General features: G+C 44.4%; 1 protein-coding gene across 1 annotated transcript in view; it reads right to left on the bottom strand.

Annotated features, from left to right (window-relative positions):
• Positions 1-19,830, bottom strand: part of LOC119459291 (medium-chain acyl-CoA ligase ACSF2, mitochondrial-like) — a 188,613-nt gene that overhangs the window by 130,869 nt on the left and 37,914 nt on the right. Inside the window, exons 3-5 of the mRNA XM_049671652.1 lie at positions 12,343-12,471; positions 7,747-7,800; positions 159-277 (exon numbers count right to left, since the gene is read on the bottom strand). Coding sequence (XP_049527609.1) covers positions 159-277; positions 7,747-7,800; positions 12,343-12,471 — 302 coding nt within the window. The remainder of the gene's footprint in view (positions 1-158; positions 278-7,746; positions 7,801-12,342; positions 12,472-19,830) is intronic.

The raw sequence follows: 19,830 nt of genomic DNA, 5'->3' as shown, positions 1-19,830 counted from the left end.
GCACAGAAGAAACACACAAGGGGCAGAGAAAGTTCAGTTTGAAGAGTTTGGTTAGTCCAAGAAATCTTGATGCAATAAATCAATTTCGGAAAAAGCAGCAAGACTCATAATAACAAATTTCGCTGTAACATTTCAAACGTTTAATTTTAGCTTCTTACTTCGCACAGTTGAGCTGTCCAGGCTTGGAATGTCTGAGTTCAGGTATGAGCGTGGAGAGCATGTCGTAGTAGTTGAACACCTTGAACGGTTCTGCAATGAAGACGCCCTTGAAGCCAACCTGTCGTGAAAACAGAGACAAGAAGCAGAACAAATGGAAGAATTGTTTAGCGGTTCGTTGATAATGGTGTTCTTCTATTGCGTGCGCAACCAGTCACGCATAAGATCTGTGACACCGGTATCATCACTAATATAGAGTTGGAAGGATAAAACCATCTGCAATAGATTCGGAATCCGTATCTGCTTTCTCCCACAAATCCCTGGTGTCATGACTTTGGTATGTTACACAGCACCAATGAACGAAGGTATACAAAAAGTGGAACAACTTATGAAAACATGTAAAAGGGCAAACACGAGCTACTTGCCCTTCATTAGGTGGCTAGAAGAATAGTGCAAAAAAGAATGCACCGTTCATTATAGCTACACATAAAAAATTCACGCAGATATTACTCTGACCGTGTCGAAGTATGCGTAATTAGCATTGTGCCACTTTGCCCATCTCCACAAAGCCCGGTGTCATCAGTGTTATGATTAGAGACCGGCTTTTAGGCAAATGCCTTTTTGTTCCTTGCGCTCCTATCGCCCCAATTTGATATATGAGCATGAATTAGAGGTTAAAAGGGCTTTTATAGTGTTTTTATAGGGCCTATAAATGCCTATTCTGGCGTTTGTGCCTAAATGCCTATAAATGCCTATTTTCAATATCGGCGCCTATATGAACACTATTTAGCCTCAAGTTTCGCTTTCGAGTGCAGTTAGAGACCGTTATTTATGTTAGAGCACTGCATGGGATCGGGCTTACCCGAAAGCCCGGGCCGGGTAGAACAGTTTTTTCACGGGCTCGGGCCGGGCTTGGGCACGGCGTGTGCTTTTTGACCCGGGCCCGGGCCGGGCTCGGGATTTCTGGTGGTGTGCATGTAACGTGCAGCGAGTTATTCTCGGGCGTCTCAACTCTGAAAAACATTATTTTTCTGTCTCGGGCCGGGTTCGGGCCGGTTTCGAGTCGGGCTCGCGCCGGGCTCGGGCCTAAGGTAAAGGGGCGGTGGGCCGGGCCGGGCGGGTAACGTAGATTATTTCCGGGCCCGGGCCGGGCCCGGGTACCGCCATAAAGGTTTTGATCGGGCTCGGGTGGGCCGCCCAACGTAAAAACGGGCCCGGGCCGGGCCAGTGCAGTGCTCTAATTCATGTTACCGGGCAACATTGACTGTTCGGAACTCTATGGGGTTCAACCTAGTCTTTTAGTTCAAACAACTACCGGAAAATAACTGCTAGCAGCATTGAAATGAGACGCGCCGGCCAGCATACGCCGACGCGCTGACATTGCGCGAGCGGTTGGCGAATGCGAAACCGCGGAGAGCCGTCAGGGGAAAAGAGAGTGAAGCGGCAAAAGAAGAATGAAAAATGTGTTGTGCACATGGCTTTTGTTTTGCTTGTAATTTACTTTTTAAGGTGTTCCCCGCCGTCGGGCGTTCCTTCTCAGCGTATGGGGTCATTCCCCGTCACAAGAGGCACAATTTGGAATCCAAAAATCTGGAGATGATGGTAGTTTGCTATTGTTTCCACAATCTTCACAGTGATTTTTAGACGACGTTCCACGTGCTCTCCAAACAGATTTCTTCAAACATGTGCACTTCAAATGGGCGGAAGTGTATTTGGCAGTGTTGGGACGTCTTGCCTGTACAATTCGGATAATGTCATTCTTCTTCTTTCTGGGGTTTTACGTGTCAAAACCAGTTCTGATTATGAGGCATGCCGTAGTGGAGGGCTCCGGATTAATTGTGACCACCTGGGGTTCTTTAACGTGCACTACAACGCAAGCACACGGGCGTTTTTGCATTTCGCCTCCATCGAAATGCGGCCGCCGCGGCCGGGATTCGATCCCGTCCGATAATGTCATTGTATATTAGAAGATTGCCAAGAGTTGTACCTAACAGTCCTCATCTAAGAATATGCTAATTTCTTAATAAATCGTAGTCTCTCTTACATTTGCTATTTGTCTGTTTTTGTTTTGTCTTAATTTACTTGCGTCAGGCAGACTTAAGGTATCGCTTTTTTTAATCAGTATTCCCAGCTTTCAAGTATTCTTTTTCATGCCTGTTGCACTATATGCGACGCTCGAGTACAGTGGCCATTGAACATGAATATGAGCAGTGTACTTATTGAGTTAAGCCAATTGATCGTCATTAGTTCAGCAGTTTTAGGGGCAATTGCACGGCTATGTTCAACTGTTGGCGCCTTTGTGCCATCGTAGACAATAACATTTCTTGTTTTCCTATCGTAGATATAGGCCGCGCACGTCTTCGTTTGAAATTATTTGCATTTATGTAAAAATTTATTGTGCCTGTATTTACGACGTTGGAGGCCTAAAACGTTGTTTTGCTTGCCTATTTTTGGCGTCTAAAACGCGCTTTTTTAATGCCTAAAGATCCGGCCTCTAGCTATGATGCAACGTGTCACCGCAGCGCTTGGCCGGATGGCCAAGCGCTGCGGTGACACGAACGGGTGCGGACGGTGGCGCAAGGTGCATTGATAACGCTAGCAAAGTACTGCAGGTGGTGGCGCCAGGTACGCTGTTGACGTTCCGATCATCATAAACCGTTATCGCTATTTAGCGCCTTGTCCATCCGTGTCGAACCATTATGAACCGGGATCAAAGGACTCCGGTGGCGGCACGGACCGATCAAACGGTCCTGTGGCACGGCCACGCGGACCGTATCTTGAAAGCGATCTGCGAAGCGGACAGCGAGTGCCGACTGGTGATGCTACACGCTCTGTGTTCTCGCCCCTTCGCGTTGAGGAGGGACGAGCGAGCCCATAGCGATCTGCGAAAGAGGCTGGGTGCGGCGTATGCTGAGAGCTTCAGGAATGCTGTGTTCTTGCCGCTTCGTTCGCGTTGAAGCGGCAGGCAGCACGAAGGTAAAGTCGTTAGCTGCTGCAGGGTCTATCTTGAAAGCGATCGTCTTACGGGACGGACGGACGGACAGTTTTCTCGTTGGGTAAGCATAGGAATGCTTACGCATTTACTGGGTGTTCGCCGCCGCGGATGCGCGAAGGCTAGCTTTCTGTTCTTTTTTTTCCCCCGCACAGCCAGCGCCACCGCTGCCGCGCGGATGTGTGGAGGTGAGTGCCATCTAGTGGTGGTGCAAGGAACCTAGCGGCTCGCGTGACGCGCGTAATCCGCTGTGATTGGTTGGCCTATTCTGCAAGAGAACAGCCAGGCCGCAGCACCCATGGTCACGAAACCCGGTGACGTTCGCAAAAAGCTTCGCTTTTAAGAACGGGTCATGTTATTACAAGCGCATGGTGTTACTTTTTACTCGCGATCACTATTCACCACACTATCACGCTGGCAGCAATATTGTTGTCGCGCAACAGACATTTCCAGTGTCAGGGACTTGCCGCGTGTGCTCGAGCACATTGCGGAAGCAATGCAAGGAACTGCTTTGAATAGAAGCGTGAGGGATGTAAAATATCGCGAATTTAGCTGCTCGAAAAGCACGATTTATTTCGGCGAACGTCGACCGCGCTCACCGCTGTCGTTCTAGCTAAGTGTTGCTTTGCTTCTGATTCTCTAGGAAGTTAGCAGAGTGATCGCCTAGGAAGTTCGTTGTAGTTTCTCCGTGTTGTCGTCTTAATTTACCCGTAGTGAGTGAGCGTTCACGAATGATTTGGAAAAATAATAGAAGCTAGAGGCTGGAATTTCAAATCCACTGGAACGAAAGACGAGGAATATATTTACCTTGCGGAAACGTTTGCCAGTAAGCGCTATAAATAATTTTTGACCAAAGCTGTGGGCGTATATCGGACGTCTCTGTGTGATATAAAATATTACAGTTTTCGGGAAAACATATTTAGGCGCTCACTGAACCGCCTAACTTAAAACTATCGAGTGTTTGCTTACTTTCGTCTAGTCTATATTACTGGTAGAGCCCCTATGTCATTGACTTGATGTAGAGAGGACAGATAACAATATTTGTCCTGTATATACAAGTAGTATATAATACATTATATATATATATATATATATATATATATATATATATATATATATGCGTGTGTGACGCGAGCAGGAGGTTGCGGACGGAGACAAACATGGTCGCCCGAACACTGCCTTTATTCTTCATCTTCCTCCTTCACCACTAATGCACCGCACCGTTCTTGTGTGGTTCGTTACACACTTCCCTCGCCCCCCGAGAGAGTCGTAGGTATGGGGGCGGATGATACCGTCTTAACCTTCTCACACGAACGATGCCAGTCGGGTAGTTCAGTGACGTCCAGAAGAGCGCAGTGGGCCGAGGCTGGCTGTTACACTACGGACGACATACACATGCCCCAGTGAAGACAGGTTTGGACACACAGCAGTCGTGGGAACTCAGTTGTCGTTGCCACGGTGTCTCCTGCTCGAACGTTCGGTGGACTGGGTTTTTGCGGCGATATCTTTGTTGGTCCGGTATGCCGGGAAAGTGCCCGTGTCAGTTTCGTCGTTGTGCACAGCAATGTCGCAGGAATCCTTGGAGTGGGAGCAGTCCTGATAGGTGGTGCTGATTATGTGTTCGGCGACGTTTCTTTCTTGCAAAACGTAGTATTCGTCGAGTTTGCTTTGGGTTTAGTTGCCTTGCGCACTGACATTTTCCTTGTTGCAACTGTGCTTTCGGCGACACTCTCCGTCGTCGTCTGTGTCGAAGTCGTCGTCGAGGCAGTCGAGGTTGATGTTGGAGTGACTGATTTCGATCTTTCAGATGTGGCTACGACAGCTGATGATGTACCAATGATTCAGGGATAAGCCTGGTTTGGCAAATTCGTGTCGCCAGCTGCGGGCAAGTGACACGCTGCTTGCTTTCGTGTGGCTTGCCTGATGACGAGGTCAATCTGTGATGTTTTTCAGAAGCCATTCCTAAGGCTGCCATCCATGTGCCGTCGTGCTGAGCGGACATTTCTGTTCGTTGGCAATGTGTGGTACTTGGTGGCCCCGATGCTTTTGCAGTGTCCGCGTTTTGTTGAAGATTAGTGTGCGCAAAAGATCTTGACATATGCAAATCAGCTTGAACTCCAAGTGGAAGCTGTTGAAGCTGTTCATCCGCTCTTGATGAAGGTAAATGCTCTTCATTTCCAAATGAGCATACAATGTTGGTGGTTTCGCTATGGCCTGTTGTCGGATAGCAAGTGGGCTTCGCTTGGTTAGAGTAAATAATACTTGCGCTTGAGGTGCGGCGTTGTCTTACAGCCGTGAAAGTGTCACGAGACGCAAAACCTGGTGGTGGTTCATGCTATACAAGACAGCGGTGTAAATGCGTCGGATGGTTCAGGGACATGATTCCCGCGGTGTGTTGAGGGCGTAGATGGTGAAGATGGCTCTGTGGTAGTCATCATCATGCTAGGCGTGCGTTTCTGCGTCGTCTTCTCGGGTAGATCACTACATAGGAAACTCATCCACAATCTTCTCATACAAGGACTTGTTCGCCACTGATGATGATAGTTAAGTTGCGTCTGTGTGCAAGTGCGGCGACCCAATTGAAATGTGTCCAGCTGGTGGATAATGGAGGGATCTGCGACGTATACTTGAAATTGACTCACCATGTGTTCTTTGATTTTCTTCGATGATTCGTTATTTTCAAAGATGTGCGAGAGGTAGAAGCGAAATACCTCACCGGTGACGTATTCATTGAAGTTCGCGACCATATCCCGTTCCGACCATGATGCAGCAGATGCGTGGAGCTCGAAGAGACGGAACCAATCTTCCAAGGGCCCACCGTCCACTGATCCGGTGTACTTGAGTATGTCCAAGGCTTGCGGTGTTGTGGCGTTGAATCCCATCATCATGCAAGTATTTAACACGGCGTGGTGTTGAATACTTGCATGATGATGTGATCCCGATGAGATGGATGCCACGTTTTTATCCTGTCAACTTGTGTGACTCGAGCAGGAGGTTGCGGACGGAGACAAACATGGTCGCCTTGCTTGCTTGCTTGATCCTTATCCGTGGTGCTTACCCACTATGGGGGATTGGCCAAGAAGCCGGCTGTTAAAGGTTAAAGGGAAGGGGGAGAAGGAAAAAAACTAGACGAAAAAGTTAATCAGGGTGAAGTTTATGATATTTTGGAAAGAGATTTACAGGGCAGAGACAGAATTGAAATAATTGTAACATCGCCGGCCGAACACTGCCTTTATTCTTCATCTTCCTCCTTCACCACTAATGAACCGCACCCTCATTGTGTGGTTCGTTATATATATATATATATATATATATATATATATATATATTATGGGCATGTTTTTAGGTTAGGATCACTTGGAATTAAGAGCTTATCTGAGATGTCTCCTGTACAAGCCCGTACGTTTTTAGCTTTTATGATAAAAGTAATATTGAACGCGGAAATGAATGTAGAACAGTCCTTCGGTTCAAGTGATACTCGAAGGACACCACCACTTAACGGCCTCTATCGCTTTGATGGTTTAAAAATTCATGTTGTATTCCAGCGAGTAGCTTGCCGGTGCTTGAGTGAACTAGTGAATGTAATGTCACCTTGCATAACAAGCAGTCTGGTTGCAAAAATATCTGGCAATAAAAAGTGCGGAGAAACTCTGGAAATGCTAAGTTGGAACCAGTGAGGAAAATCGCTGTACGCAAAAACAAGATGTGTACGATAGCCTTCGCTATGCTTCGACCTTATACAGGTTTTCTTCGTCTTTCCCGTTTCCCCCCAGCACTAAATTTAGCTATGACTGGGTTTTGGCCGTGGAAAACAAAAACAAGGACAAGACAGGGGCGAGGCACAAAGTGATCTGTTTCCTACTGTTATTGCCATAAGGAACCGTAAGTACTGCTTCTGCTAGCCTTCAGAATGACTATAATCAAGTGAACTTTGTAGACAACACCACGTGTGTAGTTACGTTAGTTCATTGGTCTTGCGGTCTTTCTGTACAATTGTTCACCACGATGTGGACTAATTACTCTATTTAATAACAACTCTCATTACGTGGACGACTTTACACGCTGCAATATCATTGTTAGTGCTGATGTTCAGGATGACCACTAAAAATCTCATTGTGGTACATTTTGTCATCTGTTCTTACGGGCGACACTTATACTTTTTAGGAACACAAATGAGCTTGTAGACAATCCTATATGTGACAACCCAGCATTGTGCGTTACCAAAACTTGCACATTCCATCACCAACTGCCTACGATGCACAACGACCTGGTAAAATGGTTCCGAACGGTACTACAGCAACGTTTAATTCGCGAACTAATGGACATGTCTGTCGCTTGTGTGGGTGCAGTTTGTTTGCAGCGCTTCATATGTCCAAATAAAAAAATTGCATTCTTCTTGGCTCTTCTGTAGTAATTTGCGCCGGTTTCTATAGCCAGCGATCAATAAGATTACAACCGTTAATGTACGAAGACATATTGTTTAGATTATTGTAGATGCGACTTCCAAGACTGAGAGAATTCAAGTATTCGACTTCAAGCACACGAAGCCGCACTGAAACAAAGAAACAGTACGCCTAAAGCGCTAGCTATTAACTCACCGTTGTCAGGCACTTTTCAAATTCGGCTGCCGTCAATGCAAAATGCGCACTCGCCTGAAAAAAAAGGAAAAGAAGAATTATACAACGTAATAATTCATATAAGACGTTCTTTTAGGAGTTAATTAATTTCTTGATTGTCATTTAAGTAGTCAATATTTCAACTGATGGTGCACACATTGAACATGTTGATTGATCGATCTAAATTGGGCTCGCCAACAGCTTCATGCGACCAGGCGCATCAATGCGATAAATGCTGCAAGTGCACAATGCTCTTATCTATAGGGCTTTTTGCAAAACAACTTCTGGGCTCTGGGGCAGAAAGCAGAGAAATATTCGCTCGTGACAGCGTGGTTATGCTAAAGCTCCACATATTTTGCTGGATTTGAAGCCCACCTTTCTTATATACGCTCTCTGTTTCCCTTAGTGCTTTCAACGTTGAGCTTGATTTCAAGTGCCTGTGCTGAACGCTTCACCCATAATTACATTGATTCAGCTGAAATTTCGAATTGAACGCAATTCCTGCTGAAGAGGCGGCAATAGGTTTGGTGCAACAGGAAAGAAGCAGGTAGCTACACTTATTGATAGCTGAAGCAACCTACTAGGTATTGGCGACGTGTTACTACAATGGGGGATACCAAGCATTCGGTCGGTGCTCCAATTGACTGTTCCTGAATTGCCCCTCTCGGCTTGCTTTCAGCGAAGAAAAGTTCTTGCCGAATTTGAACATCATATAAAAGGTGTTTTAGCTAACTTTGGCCAAGCCTAAACTAAAGTATGCGGGCATGCGCTACGAGAATGCAATGAACTCCGTATTGTTCACTGTCTGTTAGACCATCTCAAAGTACTTTGTTACAATGAGCTTAAAGTAAAATAAACAAAACCTAACTACCCTGAAAAACATTTCTTTCAAAGAAAAATAATAAATTGAGACGTTGTACAGCACATTGAACAGCATCACAATAATTTCTTACCATGAACGCTGATGCTGTGGTTTAACTAGAACAATCACGTAATAAACGGGAGAGAGGCAACAATTATTGGATGTGTGTATACATATATCTTGCTGTTTTTATATATGCACCGGGTGTTTTATATTAACGTTAACAGAATTTTTCTAAATAACCTGTGCCATGTTGCAGAAATGTACTTAATTAGCCAGATTACCGAAAAGGCCCAAATTACAGAACACCTGCCTGTCCAAAGCAAGTGTTTCGATGTTTGCTGCTGGCACAGACGAGGGTGACCGCCTCCGTCAAGCTGTTCAGTACCCGCCGTGGTTGCTCAGTGGCTATGGTGTTGGGCTGCTAAGCACGAGGTCGCGGGACAAAATCCCGGCCACTGCGGCCGCATTTCGATGGGGGCGAAATGCGAAAGCCACCCGTGTGCTTAGACTTAGCTGCACGTTAAAGAACCCCAGTTGGTCCAAATTTCCGGAGTCCCGCACTACGGCGTGCCTCATAATCAGTTCGTGGTTTTGGCACGTAAAGCCGCATAACTCTTAAAGTTGCTGAGTGCAGTAGCTTTTATGCGGCTGCTCCCTTCATTGAAATCAAGAGAGAAAGATCTGAAGTGAACTGAAGTACTTACCCTGAAAACCAATACACATAATTGACTAATGAACAAAATTTCCCTAATCGACATTTTCAGTAATTGCTTTAGCGCACTTATTGCAATAACGAATTGAACATAGTCATTTGAAAATCCACATCCAGTTAAAAGAAATTGTGAAACTAGCACCACTTTTCAGATAAGCGCAGCCAAACTTGCGGGAAAAATGCACTGTTGCTTCATTAATTTTGTGAAGACAACGCCATTTCATGCATTCAAACTCGAAAATTGCACGGCCATCAATCCATTTCGTTGCAAACTTTGCGAACGCCTATCTTGAACCTGGTGTGCTTAGAATCCGTTCTAGGTGGATATGACTTGAGCAGTCACCGGCTACAATTGTAAATCGCAACATGTACCATAATGTAGTTAGTTTAAAAGTTAAGTAGCGAAAATGTGTTAAATAGTCAAATATTCATTTAGATTTTTCAGCGAAATATTGTCTGCCTCTGAAAGTATTCTAGCTCAATAAGTAGAATTGCGCTGCATGCCAAGGCTGATTAAAAAAACTGTGAATGATAATGACACGCCGTATGTCTTTCAATAAATTCGAGTTAGAATTATACAACGCCACGTTTGACGCCTCTGTGTCTTTGCCTTTGTCACGTTTCGAACGCGCTGTTGCTAGTTAACTATGAATTAGAAATCCTCAAATTTATAGCCTTTTAAGTTGTGGTATATATTTTTTTCAGTTGAAAGAAAGCCCCAGAGACCTGAAAAAGTGCCAGGTGACAAGGCCCATGCGCGCTGTGGTATTATAGCCTTCAAACATGCTGCAAGCGAATGATCACTGTAGCAGGCAGACAGAATGTAGGAATGTGCCTTGAGAGGAAGGTTTAGCTCGGGCCCAGCTTCAATGCGGCCTATTTAGATACATGTAAAACACTAAAACAATTTTTGTAATTACCGCTGAAACAATTTAATGAAAGTTGATGCAACTGAGAGAGAAAGTTAAATTATAGTCACTGTAGCAAGTAATATTTTTGTTTATGTACTTGATTTGTTTACAAGAGTTGTTGAAAATTGGTTAGGTTGAAAAATATAGAAGCACGACGTTTAGAAATCCGTAACTCTACACGAAAAACAAAATTCGTAGTTCTGTAAACCGCATCCATTAGGGCATCTAAAGAAGAAAAATTTGAAGTTACAGCTTACGTGAATTTGACAGAATGTTTACAAGGATTTTGCAAAAATCGTATTCGCAAATTATGGTACATTTCACAGGCATGGTGACTATACAATTTTTTTCTGCATTACATGCATTATAAAATTCTGTTTACTGAATTTTCGTATCGTTTTTATTGTAGAATTACAAAGTTGTAAACCTAATAGTTTCGTTTTCCTTAGTTGTGCAGTTTTCAACAATCTTTATAAAGCTATCTACGGCCTAAATAAAAATTGGCCTCAAACAGCCACTACATTTTAACATTTACTTTTGAATCTAACAAACCTCATCACATTCAGTGCGGTGATTGCTGAGAAAAACGATTTCAACTTTCCCATTTATTCAGATAGGGGCCCCCGACCTGAATCTTCCTCTTAAGCAACGCAGATGGATCGAAGACATCTTGGCTTGAATGGAAATTGTTGATAACTTGTATGCTGAAGCACTGATGCACATGAAGCAGTGCGGTGGCGATGAAGAGCGCAGGGCAATTCTTGAAGCACTTTGCTGTTGGCAGACTACGTAAAGATCCAGGTCTTGACGCTGGCTGGGGATGCATTGCATACAACGGTTGTGGCCATTGCCTCTAATTTTCGTTTGAGACTTAATGATGTGCTCGGTCTGCGTGCAGCATATGTCAGTTGTTGGAAGCTTATTTGAGCGTATCTTTCCATGGCACTTAAAAAAAATTCGTGTGCTTTCTTTGGAGCCCTGGAAAATATAAACCACTGGATCTATCTTCCTGGAAATAAATTATTCGGTCTTTTGTGAACAAGTCTACAATATAAGCATCGAAAATTTTGAGTTTCACTCAAAACTCTAAATGCTGCGCAGATATTAATTTTAAATATTCACCCATGCCTATAACAAAATACTTTGAGTTACTCAGAGAATACTGAACAATATTGATTGAGTGGTGGTCTTATTCTAGCACACACCATAATATTTTAAGGTTTGGCACAAGTTGGCATAACATTGTGTGGAAATTAGCCTGACATAGGCTACAGCAGCGCCTCTTAATACCACTGGCATCTTCATAGAACAGTTTATAAAAAATAGTTGTTGTTTATTATTGCCTGCTATTTTGAGGTCACGTGTTTATTCAAGATCATTAGCCTTAACTACACCGCTTTTCAAGTGTATACCAAAATATACCACTTTATCTTTTCACCACGTTACTTACACCTAAATAGAACATATTAGTGAAAGCGCGTTATTCTGGCGTATTTCAGGCTCATTAGGACGTGGTGAAATCGCATCGTAATGCGCAGTCGAGAACGGCAGGAAACTAGGTGGGCTGATCAAGTTACAAAATTTGCAGGCGCAAGTTTGAAACAGCTAGCGCAAGACAGGGGTAATTGGAGATCGCAGGGAGTGGCCTTCGTCCTGCAGTGGACATAAATATAGGCTGAGGATAATGATCATGATGAAGACGTGGCACTTCGTTGACGGGAACGAGCGTTCTTTCGCCATAATCAGTACCATTTTAGATATGCTGTATACGAGCTACGTTTATTACTTGAAATAATATTTTCTCTCGTTATGAGCAAGCTTTGAAATTAAGTGTAACACTTTAACAAATGGAACATCTTTTGATGAGGTTAGCTTCTCCGAAAAACAAAAGAAAAAGGTCTAATGAACGAGATAGCGTAGACGCTTTCATAATAATTCACATTTTTCCATTGGATAATAGTCTCCTCCCTCAGTGTTGCCACAATTCCTTCTGTAAACAATACTACTTTTGAAAACATATACTAAGCAGGACCACAGTCACCGACTACAGAAACAGAAGTTGTGCATAGAAAAACCGGAATGTTACTCACGGAAACTATTCCAACTTTCGCCATTGCTGCAGCCATCAGAATCCAATTGAAGGTGTTTGGGGACCAGATCAACAAGGTGTCTCCCTTGCAGAAGCCGAGAGATAGCAGGCCCTGGGCGACTCGGTCAACCTTATGTTTCGTGAGAAAAAAGAAAAAAAAAAAACAGGCATAAAAATTTAATATGAGTTACTATCGAAAATTTGATTTCTGTCTGTCAAACTTCAAATTTCAAATTGAGCTGCCACAAATATTAAAAAATGTTTCCGGGTAGCATCTGTCCTTAATTTAGTTTCATTCTACAAAATCTTTGTCCCTTATCACTGAAACTCTGGCTGCCGTATTGGTAACGAAAGAAATTGCTCGGGGTACGCTTTTGAAGGCGCTCACTGCGCAATGGTACCTAAGGCGGGGATTTTCCCGTGTTTCGGTCGGATTGTACGGTTATCCCAGAAAGTAAACGCAGGACGCGAGAGTTGACTGAACTGCATTTGTGTGCTCTAGGAAGGCGCATAAGAAATGTGCAGTGGCTGTGCGATACGCTTTCGATCACTGCCTCACCGACGGCGCAGGCGAAGCAACGCTTCCTCCAACAGTTGACGCTTTATGCAAGCTTTAAGGCTGGCCACCAGCATTTAACGACCGTTGAGCTTCTGTAGAATCTACAGTGTTTTTATATCTGCGATACAAAATAGTGCGACATCTGACTGAATTAATTGGCACGAAAAAACGCCTTATATATCCTTACAGCAGACAAAACCACAAAATAATCAAAGAAAAACAAGTGCTCTAATGTGAACACCCTACTATTGACTGAAAATCCACGCCAGTGAAATGAAAAAAAAATATTCACTCGCCATCGCGGCCTTGCGAAAGTGGCTGTCCATCGAAGCTGTTGAAAAGCACCACTACAACTGCTGATGCAATGCTTTATGGCTTTGGAGTAATGGTAGTAATGGGAGTAATGGTAATTTTGACAGCACGCCGCCGCCCATAGTGGTGTTGCAACATCACTGAAATCGGTTGATAAGCTGATTATTTTATGTACGAAAGGCTAGGGACGTCACTGCCCACGGCGCAAGCTGCAGTCGTCGGGGCAGCTTTTGCAACAGCAATCTTTACCGGGAAACCTATTTGGGGATAGCTACGTTTCCTGGTAAAGGGAAATGTGGACGGGTTCTCACAATTACTCAATTACCCTACTCATTTAGCAGCGTAAGCTTTACTTTTGAGTGAACACACATATTCTTGTATTGGTGCTTTTATAGGGTTCACGCCTGTTCCATTGATAAGCAGCTAGTCTCCACAGTCACGACTTTTTGCACATAGAGAACTGTACCCTTTCAACGGCCCATGAACGTAGAAGGGAAGAAAGAAAGTTGTGTGTTGTCTAAGGGCGCATTCCACTGGGCTAGCAGCAGCACTCAAAAGCGTCCCCAAAAGTGCTCTCTCAAAATCATCTGCGTTCCGATGGGCGAACAGTAGCAGGAGCGCTGCGATCCAATGGTGGAGCAAGAACAGTTTGGCTACGCCGAAAGCAGTCGAGAGCAGTTCCAGCTGCTCCCGCGCAAGTAACGAAGCAAGTCACGCGACGCAAACACGTCATATCCTTTGATTTTAGTTGCACTTGGGCCGTTTTGGTTCAGCATGCGGCATCAATGGCGGCTGAGAAGCGAAGTTCACGTGATAATCTGAGCGGAAAGGTAAGACAATCTGGTCATATGATACACCTTCGCTGTCCCACCTACTCTCGGACGGCAGGGAGCGTTTCAGTGGGGGACAAAGCAGTCGCACTTTCGCGGCGCTTGCTCTGCTGCACCCTGTTCGTTGCCTCCGCTTCTGTTCTGCCAATGGAATGCGCTATAAGTAACTAATTTTTACGCGACAGCGTTAAGGGCTCCGTGTCGCAGAACATCCGGCGTCGGTGTCAGCGTCGGCGTGGATGTCGGCGTGCGTGGCGGAGAAAGTCATCCCGAACCAGCCCGACCGCGCAGGCCCTCCTCTTGGTGCAAGGTATCGGCGAACAAAAATTTAATTTTTCACAGTGAAATCCGTTAGACAAAACGGTAAAGTACGACTTAAACACAACCTACAGACACGGTGGCGTCGGATTGTAATTTAAATGTGCAGGAAAACATAATTCTGTTTCGAGGAAAGTAAACACAAACCCCTTTTCCAGCATTTCTACCATACCTACAGCGGCGCTGTCAGGTAGGGTACTTGTGAAAATCATATCCAGATGGCGCTCGTATCCTCGGCAGGTCAAATTCAGACACGCCTGCCTAATACGTTTAGGACACGCGCGCGCGTCGGGGCAATAGCAAACAATAAATAAAATAATAAAAAAGGTGCTAGGGCCCTGACATTTTATTATAAGACGACTTATATGGCCCCTGGAAAAACGTCTTCCCAGCAATGCGTTTCTGTTTAAACATGAAGCCGACTTTAGGGGACCGGTGTAAGATTGGTCTTTGTAAGGTGGCTTTCCCACGTTCTGAGTTGCTGTGAAGGGCACTGAAAGAAAAATGCGATGCGAACGGGGCCCGATAACGCTATCGCTGTCCACTCTTAAAGCGAAGCTTAAGCGTCATTCAATTTTTGAATAAGAGTACTCTGCTCGTACAAAAATACCGCCATGTGTTGTTAGTTTACTAATTGCCAGTGACCGCAATGTAGCTTTCATAAAAAATAGCTGCTATTATGAAGCCGCGCTAGCTGCAGGCAAATGTTTGTAAACGTTACATCGATACTGATGGCGAGACATGGTCGCTAAATAAATATGTCACGCTTGACGAGAATGGTGATGCGAAATCATGGATCCATGTGAGCACCGGCGATTGCCCTGGCATGTGAGGTGACGAATGCTGTAATAGGCGACATACTTGACAAGTGCGTTCTGAATCGATAACCGCTACTATCGATGGTACAGTGTTGGTTTGCTTCCTGGGCTCAAGTTTACTTGATAAAAACCTCGATTCTTTATTTAATTGTACTATACACGTTTATGCTTCTTTACCCTCACCATACAGTCATTATCATAATAATTATCTTCGTCATTATCATCTAGACCTCTCCTGGTAAAACGCAGATAGTCCGAATTAGATGAAGAGGTGCGAAAATTTGTTTTTCTTGCGTACATTTCATCTATATATTTCAATAAATTACATTATGCCGGCCAGCTGTCATGTGGGGGCTAAGGCAGGACTGAACAATAATTTGGGACATCTTCTATGAAGTGTAGCGCCCTTGCTGTGACAAAAAACAACAAGAAAACAAGGGGAGCTTCATATGCGTTTCTCGGGGCGCCACTTGTGCATTCAGAGGACACAAGAACAGCAGGCTCAGGGGGCGATCATACGGTTTTTTGTGCGCTCAGGGCGTCTAGGTATGTGCCGTTGTCTATAGATAGCAGACAAAGCAAGAGCTGGTGCTGGCGAACGCTGGAAAGCGACGGCACATGACTCCACGATGCTTCACGAGCGTGTGTTCGTATTCCGTTGCCGTTGTCACTTCCATAAAGGGAATACAATGTGCGTAGTTGTATATCCTGCTTCCAAAAGAGCCATATTTTGCTCTTATAGAAGCTAGCTATTTTTCGAGAAGTGGCTCTAAACCTCTAATTACTGAGTGTCAATCAAGGCAAGCCCGCTCAACATCAGTAAGAGTGGTTGTAATTTCAACGTCCATATCAGTTAGTTGATAATCTAAAGAAACGGCTTTTGCGTTTAACTGTGGGTTCTGCAATGGTAAATGTCATTCCAACACTAACAACAGCAGCCGGATTTCCCCACTCGTCATTGTGTTTTTTTTTTTTTTTTTGGTTCTAGGCCTGAGGTAAACGGTCCTGCTCTACACAAAAATGATGCCGCACTAACCCAATCAGTTACGCGGGTCACGCTACTAAGGTAAAGAAAGCCTCAATGGAGGATGAATTGGAGATCTCTTTTGGAAAGCGACGCATTCAGTTTAATAAAAAGAAAAACAAGAAGCCGTTTTTTTGTTATCTTGAGCATTAGAACTGTTTTATTGCACTTGCTTTTGTGAGGATCTTTAACCGCGCCATAACCGGTACGTCCAAACCGCTAGCACAAATACCAGGTTGTGTAAAATAAAATAAAGTCAACTTTGTGGCTAGTGTGAGCCCCGCTTTCTGCAACGTTTTTTACCGTTGTTGTAACAAACCGAGCTTCGTTGACGCCTTGCTGTTTTATTGCAAGCAAGGTCTACGATGAACTTTTGCGAGGAGAACGTGTTCGGGGGCTTGCTTCGATTGTGCCGATATCAAAGATCGCTGAGTAGAATCTTCGAAAATGTTTAATTCATACTGGCATGCGTAAAGTCAAATGTCCCTGTTTATTATAACCTCTTCATCTTCGATTCCTTTATTTATTTCGTATGACTTGATTCTATAATGTGTTTAGTTGCGTTTATGTACAATTCATATGTTGTATTCCATACCAACGTAAATTAGTTATTTTTATACCAGCTGTTTGTGGAGTGTACGTACAAAAATGCGGGAAGCCAGACGATTGCATGTCCCATACTTACTGGCATGTAATTCTCTTCCGACAATGTCACTAGTAGTTGTGCTATAGTGTTTTTACGCTCGGAGATCCTCTGAAACATTTTAATGCTCTTAAAGTGCGTGCTATAGTGTCAGACATCACACCTATAACCCATTTCCTATGTAGAGGCCAAAGGTTAGTCTCTACTGCGTGCTAAAGCTGCATTTGCTTGAGCACTGCCCCGCGCAGCATTGTCGTGTACAGACGCCAACGAGCTGCAGTTTGCGTCTTGCTCGACAAGTCTAGAGACATGCTCTGCTAAATGCCCGTAGAAATAACTTGACGTTGCCCCACACCGGCTAAGCTGGCTAAGGAGTGTCTTCGAGAAAATCGTAAGCGGTACAATGACAGCTCACCCTATGCTTTGTAACGCGTATCACGAAATCAATGTTACTCTGAAGATTACAGTTAAGCGAACTGAACGCTAAATAACAATTTGAAAACATGTCCTGTAAGGTTAATTAGAATAAAGTATTTTATTGCATACTAGCTAATGATATGTAGCATACGTTCATGAGCGACGGTAAAGATGCAGTACACTTGACACTCCTGGCACTTTGTTTCCCCGCTTGTGGTATGTCATTGTGCGAGCTGGCGCGTGCTGTACGTGCTCTGCCCCCTAGGAGGCTACGCAAAGGTAATCATGTGTCCCTCCATTCACAGCACTATGTCCAGAGTAGCATTGCTTCCACATCTGCGCCGCCAATAGAGCTGAGAATTCCAAAGCTTTTATGACGGCTGCGCACAGCGAACTGATATTCAGTGCAGTCTTTCTTTTTGAATAACTGTATTCGAAGAGATGCTGGTGCCTGTAGCGGGCGTTGGTTGCTGCTGTTTTCTTATTACATAGATGGGCCCCAGACAATGCAAAACTTTCAAACAAATAATAAGAAACAACAATGGGCAATGTGGAATCCTCAGGTGCCTTTTTCGTCTTATCAACCACACGAATGGTAGCAAACTTTTTTTATTAATCAAGCGGCAATGATTACCGACGTGGATAGCTTATTATCATCGAAGACAAAATCACCAACTTCTCAAATTTACTTGAAATTTCTCAACGCTATGCTGTTATAGATTCTGAATACAAGCTGCTTAGAGCCATACGACCAACAGCTGAGAAGAAATGTAGATCCGCGTGTCTTCTCGGGGATTGCCAAGAATCACCATGGTCGTCTCAAAGAGGCGCTTACCAAGCAGCTCTGCAACCTGCTCTTGCCTTTCGTTGCGTTCAACTTTACCCTGAGGGGCTGAGATCACAAGCTTTGCTTTTACCTTGTGAAATGTCGTGCTGTAGTAAACCGTAGCCTGATGTAGCGCTCCTAGGTAAGAGCCGAACTGCTTCATTTCTGTCAGCGTACGCTACCGACAGCAGGTGGAACGTGCTCGACAAGCGTCTCACTGTCTCGCATTACATAGCACTTCACAAAAGCTATTGGTCTAATGAGCACACGCCAACACGAACATACTGATTTAAAATTTTCGCCACCAACTAAACCCCTTCTGCGAAAGCGCAGGGGTGCGGTGCGCACAAGCTTCTTTAGCGGCAATACTGCAGCGAGTTTACAAATTTAGCTCACGGCCACTAGTAGGAACACCCATGCACGCCGCTATTCCGTATCTAGTCTGAACTGTCTCCGCCTACACACAGGCTTGTTAATTTAAGACTGGACGAACTGGAAATTGAACCTGGCACTGTTATACTCGCGAACCCGCTCATCTGAGGCTAGTTTAGCAGGGACCTTTTAGAAATGCTTAGGCATTGCCTGGTATATCAGTTGGCTTAATGAGGTTAGGAGAACTGGGGAGGCTTATACAGTGTTGACTAACGGTCATGTCCTCTACTACAGAGGTCTTTCAGATAAGGGTAAATACGAGGTAGAATTCATAATTCTTAAGAAAAGAGCGGAAAACATTTATGAATTATCGAGCTTTAATGCAAGGGCATCAGTCATCGCAGTAAAGCTAAATGGAAGATATAGATTTAATGTATTAGAAGCCTACGGCTCCAAAGACGCAAACTCAGTATACTGCAGTCATGGGCGTCTTTAAGGCGAAAGTGGGGAAAAAGCAGGCGGGAGAACAGGGGATTGGCAACTATGGCATCGACTTCAGAAATCGTAGAGGAGAGAGGTCAGTAAAACTCGCGGAAAGGAATCGACTCGGAACAATGAATGCCTACTTCCGGAATCGCAATAACAGGAAGTGGGCGTGGAAGAAATCTAATGGGCAAGCAGAGAATGAGGTAGATTTCATACTCTGTGCCGGTTCCAGCATAGTGCGGGAGGTAGAAGTGTGAGGTACGGTAAAGGGCAGAGACCATAGGTTAGTGAGGCCTTGCATTGCTCTTGCATTGAAGAGAGAAAAGCCAAATTGTTCGAAATTAAACAGTCCCACTTAGCTACAGTCAAGGAAAAGGAGATGAGTCCAGGCTGGTGATCACAAACAATTATGCCGCTGCCAACGGCGCCAGAGAGCACGAGGGACAGGAAAAGGAGACGGGTACGGTCGAAAGGCACTTCTGATCGTCGCCGTCTTTTTCACTTGTGCCTCGTGTTCTTTGGAACCGTTTGCCGCTATAGTGAACCAAGAAAACCAACAGTACGTTTTGACTGGAAACTAGACGCTTTAGGACAGGGAGGTCGAAGAAACATAGAGATAATGAATGAAACCACCACTAGACTGATTGGATACGCAACAATTGAACTGGTAGCTAAGGTACTAAGGCAAGTTAGGTGAGTTCTACCAAGTTGCAAAGGACCTGATACAGAAAACATGAAGCATGGAAGTGTCAAACTCAGGATATCGGATGGAAATTGCTGAAATGTGAAAGCTGATAAGGAATACGAAAGTAAGTGATAGTCTAAACTTGAACGTTGGATCATCACAAGCCGTTATCGCTGTTAAGCTCCTTGTCCATCCGTGT

This window comes from Dermacentor silvarum, chromosome 7, assembly GCF_013339745.2.
Source record: "Dermacentor silvarum isolate Dsil-2018 chromosome 7, BIME_Dsil_1.4, whole genome shotgun sequence".
Classification (NCBI taxonomy): Eukaryota; Metazoa; Arthropoda; class Arachnida; order Ixodida; family Ixodidae; genus Dermacentor; species Dermacentor silvarum.
Note: the sequence above shows the minus strand (reverse complement) of the source record. Positions and strands in the feature narration are given on the sequence as shown.